At 47.0% G+C, this 10154-nt stretch overlaps 1 protein-coding gene across 1 annotated transcript; it reads right to left on the reverse strand.

Annotated features, from left to right (window-relative positions):
- On the reverse strand, positions 1-2172 carry LOC124691805 (cinnamoyl-CoA reductase 1-like). Its single transcript, XM_047225077.1, has 6 exons — positions 2064-2172; positions 1821-1975; positions 1554-1739; positions 1118-1473; positions 489-648; positions 1-361 (listed from the first exon to the last, which is right to left on the reverse strand). Exons 1-6 carry the CDS (start codon positions 2170-2172, stop codon positions 296-298), a joined length of 1032 nt encoding a protein of 343 aa, XP_047081033.1. The 3' UTR covers positions 1-295.
- Positions 2173-10154: the final 7982 nt, after the last annotated feature.

The raw sequence follows: 10154 nt of genomic DNA on the forward strand, positions 1-10154 counted from the left end.
GATCAAGAAGACAAACAGTATGGTTGTACGAATGAGACTTCAAGGAGTGCACCCCTCCATGCATTGCTGCCAAGCAGTTGATTTCATTTGCCCCCACAACCAGATGTGGAGGGATCGACCAGGGAAAATATTTGGCATCATATCTCACTGAAATATGTTGCCCTCTATCATGTACTTCTACACAGTTGGGAGTTCGCCGCACACACACAAGAACAGGCTACTACAATACAACTGAATGAATTGAACTGCCATGCTGGAGACGGCGAACAGCATTGTTACTTTGTCCAGAAACATGTCAAAGTTTTGACATGAACATGGGCACTATTGAGTTTTGAGGCGGCGCACTCCTACTAGGAAGCACCTGCAACAGCAAATTGATGGTAGAATTAGGACCACTGCTTGTGTGATATCTAGTCAGAAGCGTCTCTCATATGACGACTCTGTATGTTCAGATGGTTGATATACAGTGCCGTGGATTGTAATTGTACCTTGGTGTCAGAAGGCTTCCGAATGAATCCCTTATCTTGAAGGGATCTCACTGCTTCATGGAGGTATTCATGTACAGGCGTGAACTTCATGCCTAGGTCCTTGAGAGGCTGGTTCGTGAACTTGTAACCCTTCTTTGGTGGATTCACCTCATCTTTGCATCTGTACAAATTAGTGAAGGATTAGATTGGTCACTATCCAAAGATACCGCCTAATTATGTCACTGCTTTGACTTGATAGGTTTCAAAAGCTGGGGAAGCACTGATGCCATGTGCTGAAAAGTTGAAAGCAAAGTTGGTGGTTGATGATTAACTCTGAGAGCAATTTGCTTTGTCTTCAAGGCAAATGGAAGCGAAGCTATTGGTTTCAAGTTTCAGACAGCGGGAAACCACTTATGTTTCTATCAACCGAACAGATGCAATAGCAATTTGATCATGCATAGATCACATTTGTGGAAAGAATTATTCTTAATTTAGTGTTAGAGGATACTGTAAAAACATGTACACTTGATGTTGTAATTTGGAAGAAAGATCCGTTGCATCCTACTAGCACGTTTTGAGTACTATGTTAGGAGTATAAAATATGGGGATAATTTATTTGACTTGAATGATGAGGGAGAACAGTAGCGTACCTTGTGGGAATCGGGTACTCCGGGAAGAGGCCGGCGAGGATCCGGCAGAGCTCGCCCCGGTGCAGAGTCCTCTCGGCGCAGACATATCGCCTTCCGCCGGCGTTGGGCGCCAGGAGGACCCTGATGTGGGCCTCTGCGGCGTCCCTGACGTGCACGTAGGCCTGCGACTCGTTGACGTACGTCCTGGCCCCGCCGGTGAGGTACTTGAGTATGTGCAAGGTGCTGGTGTTCATGCTGGGCTGCAGCAGCTCGCCGAGCGTGACCACGGGGATGACTACCGCCAGGTCCAGCCCCCGCGCCCGCGCCAGCTCCCACGCGCCCTGCTCCGCGATCGTCTTGGCGTAGCAGTACCAGTTCTGCCACATATTGTAACGTTCATGGGCGTCAATGGGGATTCACGGGCGAGATCAGAGGATAGTGTTACTTGGATACCAACCTTGGTTCTCTTGCAGAATTCGAGGTCGCTCCAGCTGGAGTCGTCGAGGGGCGCGTCGGTGTCGCGGTGGGGGTTCATGTACATGGTGCCGATGCTGGAGGAGAGCACCACGCGCCGGACGCCGGCGTCGGCGGCCACCTCCACGACGTTGCGCGTGCCGGTGATGACGGGCTCAATGATCTCCTCCTGCGAACCGCACAATGCGTGAGCTCTCTTCAGATGCCAAGATTGTGAGCTGGAGAGGGGGGCTGGTGCTGATGTACTTACGGGGGTGTCGTGCATCGGGGAGGCGGTGTGGATGACGCCGTCGCAGCCGTGGAAGGCGGCGCGGAGGGTGTCCCGGTCGAGCAGGTCCACCCGCACCATGGTGAGGCGCTCCGCCGCGCCGTCGAGCGCCCACAGGTGCGCGTTCTTGGGGTCATCTGCGGACGACAAACAAACAGCTCGTCAGCCAAACCGAATCCATTCCATCCAAGAAACACATTTGAGAGAGAGAGAGAGGAATCGTACCGGCGCGGCGGGAGGTGCCGCGGACGGCGTATCCGCGGGCGAGGAGGAGCTTGACGATCCAGGATCCGATGAAGCCGCCGGCACCGGTGACGCAGACGAGGACGGCCATGGCCACGGCGAAGAATGTTCTAGGTGGGGTGCGGGACGGAAGCAGGCAGGAGGCGTAATTAATCCAGGAGCTGCTAGCAAATCCCTGGGGCAGAGGATTCCAAAACGAGGAGAGGATTTATTAGCTGGCGCGTTACTTGGCACACTCGCTGAAACGATGGAGAAACCGAGCGGCAATTCCCGGGAACTTATATGCTGGCAGGTCATGTGAACCGCGCCGCGGGCCGGGAAGACCTGAAATGAAAACGACCAAGACGAGACCACCGCGTGAATCTCTCAGTCTGAGCTCGCGTGGAGTGCGGACCTGCAGACCAGGCCGCGGTGGGGGAAAGTTGAAAAGAAATGGAAAAGGACAGATGGAAAGGAAGGAGATCAACGTGTTTCTCGACACCCTTTCCTTTGCTATTATTTTTTTGCAAGACACACAGTAGACTAATATATACACCTTCGCTCCTATGAACGAATGCACACACACCTTATTAATACCTTCGTGAAACTGGCTTAAAATACTGATCCCATTCCCCGGATTTTAAGATTGATGAACTTATCATATGCGTCTTGCTATCAACGAAAACATCGCATCCAACTAAAAATTATTCTATCTTTCTTATGAGACACTAAAATTTTATACTAGGATTTGATTCTAGTGAGCTCGAGATGCTACTGTCCTCCTAACCATCCGATTGCACGTTAGGCTGCTACTGTTTCCTAGTCCAACGCAGACGTACGATACCGAGTTGGCTTAGGAGGGTAGTGGCACCTCCAGCCAACCAGAGTTCAAACTCCAGGTTTAACACTCTGGTGTCTCATAAAAGGCGGAATATTCTTCAGTGGGAGGCGATATTTTCGTCGACAGCGAGGCGCTTGTGGATGAAGTTTCTTTGGCGCACTATCTCGAAGGGGCTTATTGAGGTAAGGTGTGCGTGCGTTCATAGAGATGAGTGTATGTACGTATATGTAAGAGCATCTCCAGCCGGGTCCCCCAAAGGGATTTGGGCCGCACTGGACAAAATTTCATTCCCAGCCGCGCGCCCCAAAGGCCCTTTCCGTCCGGCGCCCCGAGCCCGTTCCCGGTCCACATGGGACGCTTCGGGCATGGCGGACACAGCGAGAAGCGAGGTGAGGAGTGGCGGGACCGACGCGTCAGCGACTCATGAATGGACGCTCAACCGCCGCCTACCTAGCGACGGTGCAGTTGTCGGGAAGGGGAATCGTCGCAGTGGCAACCGCGTCGATCGACGCGCGAACCGCCGGAATGGAGCACGAACTCCGCGGAAGAGCAACCGTAGCTCTCTTCGATGTCTGCGCCGCCATTCATCCGCGCTCAATAAGACCCCTATCTATGCGCTTTCCGATCTACAACTGGCCGGCGCCATTCATCTCTCCTCTCCTCTCTCACAATGAGAAACCTCTCTCTACCATCGGACACCGACAGCTAGGGGAAGCCGCCGGGATGGCGCCATTGGTGGGGCAGAGTTGCAACGCCTAGCAGCTCTGGTTCCCCGCCGACGGACAACAAGGAGGATTGGGAGGCCGACGAGGAGGAGGAATAGGCTGAGGAGGCGGCGGCAAAGAAGGAGGCAAGGGCCCGGGCGAAGGGGGAGGCGGAGGTGGAGGCGATAGCGAAGGCGAAGGCGCAGCCGGCGAGCACCGTCGACGACAAGGAGGACACAAGTTTCTCCAACGCGTCGAACGATACCGGCTCTTCGGAAGAGGTGACGACTAGGAAGCGTCATCGTGAGAACGACGAGGCGGAGCCATCAAAGAAGAACTAGTTTAAAAAATAGTTCATTTTTTCGAAGTTTTTATATGTAATTTGTTTATGGTTTTCAAAGTTTTTATATGTAATTTGTTTATGTTGCACCGTTTTGAAAATTAGTTCATATTTTTCGAAGTCTTCATCGTGCCTATAAATTTCTTCTGTCTATTAAAATAAAAATACAATGTTATTTTAAAGTTTTGGGGACACGTTTGGGGAACGCGGCTGGGGAGTGACGTCCCCCAAACGTGGCACGAAAAAAACACATCTCCAAAACGCTCGATCCAGCGTCGTTTGGGGGCCGCTTTGGGGACGCGGCTAGAGATGCTCTAAGGGTCTACGTCTGTACTATGTGTAAAAAGTAAAAAAAAAAATGTTAGCTAGCCTACACCCTGATACTGTTTAGCCTAAAGGTGAGATGCTGTTTCGCTAACCTCCGCGTACATCAGTTCAAAAGAAGAAAAAAAAAGCTTCCGCCTACATGACTTGCTCGTGGCTAGTCCTAAAAAAAACTCGCTCGTCGCTGGCTCATACTCCTAGTTCACTGTACCTGCACCCGCGGCGAGGTCGCTCAAACAAACAAAACACGAAGGATTGTCAACTTGTCGAAAAGGCTTGTACGAATATTGCTTATACTTATGAAAATTGAAATAGACACATGGGGCACGGTATGACTTCTTTGTATTCTAATAATCATTGGAACGAGTAGATCCATACAATTGTTATTAGGCTCTTTCGAGTAAAAATTCCGTTTTTTTCTCGCTAGTATAGAATAAATTTTTACGCATGACTGAAATGGTCTGCCGTAGACGGCAAACCTTACCATCAATGCAACTATGCAAGGATGGCCGATGATCATCTACAGCGGGGATTTTCTGTCGCACACGTCGTTTGTGATATGAAGACTCATCACAAAAGTTATTTCATAGACTAGTGTCTGCGTTTTTACTGATCGTAAATAAGTTGTATTGTTTCGTTGTATGTGTTCATTTCTTTGCGCACATAATATTTATTGTTTAAAGTGGCAGTATGCTCATTGCTTATATAGCATATGTTTTTATCTGCAGAACTATGATACAAATAGATTTATATCCAAATGTACCACTGATGACCCACAAGTATAGTAGATCGCAACAGTCTTCGAGGGAAGTATTACCCAATTTATTGATTCGACACAAGGGAAAACAAAGAATACTTGTAAGCCTTAACAGCGGAGTTGTCAATTCAGCTGCACCTGGAAACAGACTTGCTCGCAAGAGTTTATCAGTAGCAACAGTTTTATAGCAGTAGAAATAGTGAAATAACAGCAGCGGTCAAATAAAGACAGCAGTAGTGATTATAGTAAACAGCAGGATTAAAATACTGTAGGCATAGGGACGGATGAACGGGCGTTGCATGGATGAGAGAATTCATATAACAATCATGGTAGGGCATTTGCAGCTAATAATAAAACGGTATCCAAGTACTAATCAATCAATAGGCATGTGTTCCATATATAGTCGTACGTGCTCGCAATGAGAAACTTGCACAACATCTTTTGTCCTACCAGCCGGTGGCAGCCGGGCCTCTAGGGAAACTACTGGAAATTAAGGTACTTCTTTTAATAGAGTACCGGAGCAAAGCATTAACACTCCGTGAACACATGTGATTCTCACATCACCGCCTTCCCCTCCGGTTGTCTCAATTTCTGTCACTTTGGGGCCTCGGGTTCCGGACAGCAACGTGTGTATACAACTTGCAGGTAAGATCATAAAACAATGCATATCATGATGAAACAATAACATGTTCAGATCTGAGATCATGGCACTCGGACCCTAGTGACAAGCATTAAGCATAACAAGTTGCAACAATATCATAAAAGTAACATCTACGGATACTAGGCACCATGCCCTAACAATCTTGTGACTATTACATGATCAATCTCATCCAATCCCTACCATCCCCTTCAGCCTACAGCGGGGGAATTACTCACACATGGATGGGGGAAACATGGCTGGTCGATGGAGAGGCGTCGGTGGTGATGGCGGTGAAGATCTCCTCCAATTCCCCGTCCCGGCGGAGTGCCAGAACGGAGTTTCTGGTCCCGAGACGGGGTTTCGCGATGGCGGCGGCGTACTGGATGGTCTCTCAAAATATGGTCGAACCCCCTGGCGTTTTTAGGTCGAAAGACATATGTAGTCCAGAGGAGAGCATCGGGGGGCCGCCGAGGCGCCCACACAACAAGGCGGCGCGCCCTCTCCGGGCCGCGCCGGCCTAGTGTGTGGGGGCCTCGGGCCCCACCTGGCTTGCCCTTCGGCTCCGTCGCATTCTGGGAAAATAGGGCATTTCGCATAAATTCCGAGGATTTTCCTGAAAGTTGGATTTCTGCACAAAAACGAGACACCAGAGCAATTCTGCTGAAAGCAACGTTAGTCCGTGTTAGTTGTATCCAAAATACACAGATTAGAGGCAAAACAATAGCAAAAGTGTTCGGGAAAGTAGATACGTTTTGGACGTATCAACTCCCCCCAAGCTTAGCTTATTGCTTGTCCTCAAGCAATTCGATTAACAACCGAGTGCGATAAAAGAACTTCCACGAACACATTTGTTCATATGATGTAAATATTCTCATGATATGGCAAGTGCTTAAGCAATTCATAATAAGGTACATGCAAATAAAGTCATCTAGTAACTGTGTCAATCATAAAAGAGATACCAACAAACTAATAACAAGCATCATGAAACACTTCAATAAGTAGGATTGCAATGTTCATAGAAGGATATGATAAAGTGGTATCTCGCTTGCCTGTATTTGTAGCAAAACATAAATGCCCAGGCACCCCTGAAGTTCATAGAAAGACTAGAAGTAAATTTGTCAAAGATAAAAGCATTAAAGTTATACCACAGCTGATCATATTTTGGGACAAGCATATTATACTAAGAATGACAGTCATGCTCTCAAGAAAGTGCTCAAAGAAAGGATGGTGACTCAACATAAAAGTAAAAGATTGACCCTTCGCGAGAGGAAGCAGGGATTAACATGTGCTAGAGCTTTTCATTTTTTTCAAAAACAGAAGTAAAATTATTTTGAGAGGTGTTTGTTGTTGTCAACGAATGATAGTGGGTACTCTAACCGGCCACCTCGCCAACCAGACTCTCAAGAGCGGCTCCCATGAAGGATGTTATCTCTACCAGCAAGGTAGATCATCCCTCTTCTCTTTTGTTTACACATGTATTTTAGTTTCATTATGGATGACACTCCCCCCAACCTTTGCTTACACAAGCCATGGCTAACCGAATCCTCGGGTGCCTTCCAACATTCACATACCATGGGGAAGTGTCTATTTGCGAGGTTAAGTTGCTTACCGATGAATCGAGCAAAACACGTGAAGAGAATTATTAATGAAGGTTGATTAATTGGGGCTGGGAACCCCGTTGCCAACTCTTTTTGCAAATTTATTGGATAAGCGGATGTGCCACTAGTCCATTGGTGAAAGTCTGTCCGGAGTAAATGACAAGGTTGAAAGATAAAACACCACATATTTCCTCATGAGCTATAAAACATTAACACAAATTGAGAAGTAGTTTGAAGGTTTAAAGGTAGCACATGAGAATTTACTTGGAATGGTTTGAAATGCCATGCATAGGTATTTATGGTGAACACTTTGGAATAACTTGGTTTTCAGGTGTTTGGAAGCACGAGCAGCGTTCCCGCTCAGTACAAGTGGATGCTAGCAATAGACTGGGAAGCGACAATCAAGAGAGCAATAACTGTCATAATCATGCTTGCGACAAAATAAAATTAACGGAGGCATACAAGTGATACAAGAACTCTGAAGCAAAGTAAATCATCGAGGCTTAATTGACTTTTGTTTAGTCATATGCATGCGTGAGCATGTGCCAAGTCGATTCAAGTGAATTATTCAGAGGAGGATACCACAATGTCATACCGATTTATGAATAAAACAATGCAAGCAAATATTCATGACATGCTACTCATTATTAATAGATTGGAACTAATCATGAGAGATCATACACTACTAGACTTTCATTAAATGACATATACCTCACATGAACCAACTAAGCATGCTCACATGGATGAGTATATGTACAAAAATGAAAACAAATAGAGTTCATACCAGCCTCTCACCGCAGTCAAATTGCCGTAGATCGTCATTATTGCCTTTCACTTGTGCAGCTTGAATAATAATATGAAATGAAACCAAGCTCAAACCATCGAAGACCTCTGAACTCCCTAATGAACTTTACAAAACCAAAGAAGAACAACAAATATTTTTGGTGTTTTCGGGTTAGAAACAAGAACAAAAGGAAACAAGAAAACAAAGCAAAATCTTTTTGGGTTTTCTCATAGCAAACCAACGATAGCAAATAAAGTGAAATAAGAGCAAAGAACCAAATAAACAAATGGTGAAGAGAAACAACAGAAATATTTTTGGTCTTTTTGTGTTTTAGGAAAGAAACAAAGCGGAAACAATAGAATGAAAACTAACAGAAACACAGAAAAGCAGGATGGCAGAAATCTGCCAAAACCTGACAGCAGTACAGAAATCAAAATTAACAAAAATCTTCCATTGCTCAGCTCAAAAAGTGTTCAACTAATTAAAGTTATATAACAACCTGGGGCACATGCTCAAAAATTTGCAACTCAAAATAACGTTCTGGCTGTGCGTACGAATTTTTTTGGTAACAGCACAGAATCTGTTTTTGGACAGCACTTCCCCAAATATCATCTCCCTCTCATTAGAAAACCACTCTAATAACTAAACAAGTATGTACAAGTATCCAGCAACCTTAATATGCAAAGAATGAGTGATGCCGGTATACCTCCCCCCAAGCTTAGGCTTTTGGCCTAAGTGGAGTTCATTCCCACGGTCCCCATGAAGTGGTGTCTCCGTAGTACGACGAAGAACGACCCGGTTCCAGGTATGTGCTGGAGGAAGCAACAGGGTACGTGTGTTACCACCCGATTTTGGCTAAATCAGGAGATGGGCCGTAAGTGAAGATGGGCTTTGAAGATTACACGTGGAGCATCTTTGAAGCGGCTTTGCGCTAAGAGTTTGGGCTAAGTTGCCCATGTATCTGTAATTTTATTAGATCGTATCGTGTTTAGATTAAAAGATAGAGTCTGGCCCGTGCACGGTTAGGTGCACGCCTCAATTAGAAAGTCCCTTGGACTATAAATATGTATCTAGGGTTATCGGAAAAGGAGGACAATCACGTTCACAACAAACACAAATCGGGCGCATCGCCACCCCTTTCTTCGAGGGTTTCTTCCGGGTAAGCATCATGCTGCCTAGATCGCATCTTGCGATCTAGGCGATACACGTTTATTCGTCTACCTTGTACTTGCTCGTGCTGAAGCGTTGTTGATGGCGAGCAGTACTACTTATCATTAGGTGTTTAGGGGCTTGCATTGATGCTTTCTCGTGCATATCTCGCGTGGCAATGCCGTCCCTCGACACCTAGCTGCCCTTACACCTATTTGGGTGTAAGGGCAGCATCTTGCTTGTTCGTTACTTAGTAGATCCGATCTCGTTATAGTTGCTCCTTGCTCCGCGAGGATTAGTTTAATATCTCGCATAGTTAGGCCTTATGCTCGGGGTCGGACGATCCGGTAGTGCGTTAGGTGTTGTTCACCGTCCCTGCAAGGGATGATCCGGGAATCAACGTTATGTTGGTTTTTAGGCCTCTTGTAGGGGTAGTTTGCATCATCTTCCGTAGCTGCTAGGCCCGATCACACGTAGGACGTTCCGGTTATGCGGTGAAAACCCTAAAGCTGTCGTAGATCGGTTTAGCTTTGTTTTGATCAAGCGGGATCCCCATGTCAATGCAAATCCAACGTGAACCATGGGGCGATCGGCTCTTTGAGCCAATCCACAGGGCAACCTGAGAGCCGATAGGGCTCGTATTTAATGTTTACGTGTCTACCATGCAGGAACAATCGAAGCACTCTAACACCTTCTCGATCGGGTCTAGGTCGGGTGGCACGCCCTAGCAACCGCCGGGACGTGGCCGGAAGATTTGCGGGACGACGCGAGGTGCCGGGGGTCCACTAAGCGGCCTTGGGAGCCTCCCGGCTCTTCGTGTTGCTTAACCATTGCCCGTCGGTGGGTTTTGGAGGGTAACACATTTCGGCACGCCCGGTGGGACATCTTCTGCAACATCCACGTCAACACCGACATCCGAGATGGCAGAGGAACAGATCACATACAAGGATCTCCCTG

This window comes from Lolium rigidum, chromosome 2, assembly GCF_022539505.1.
Source record: "Lolium rigidum isolate FL_2022 chromosome 2, APGP_CSIRO_Lrig_0.1, whole genome shotgun sequence".
Classification (NCBI taxonomy): Eukaryota; Viridiplantae; Streptophyta; class Magnoliopsida; order Poales; family Poaceae; genus Lolium; species Lolium rigidum.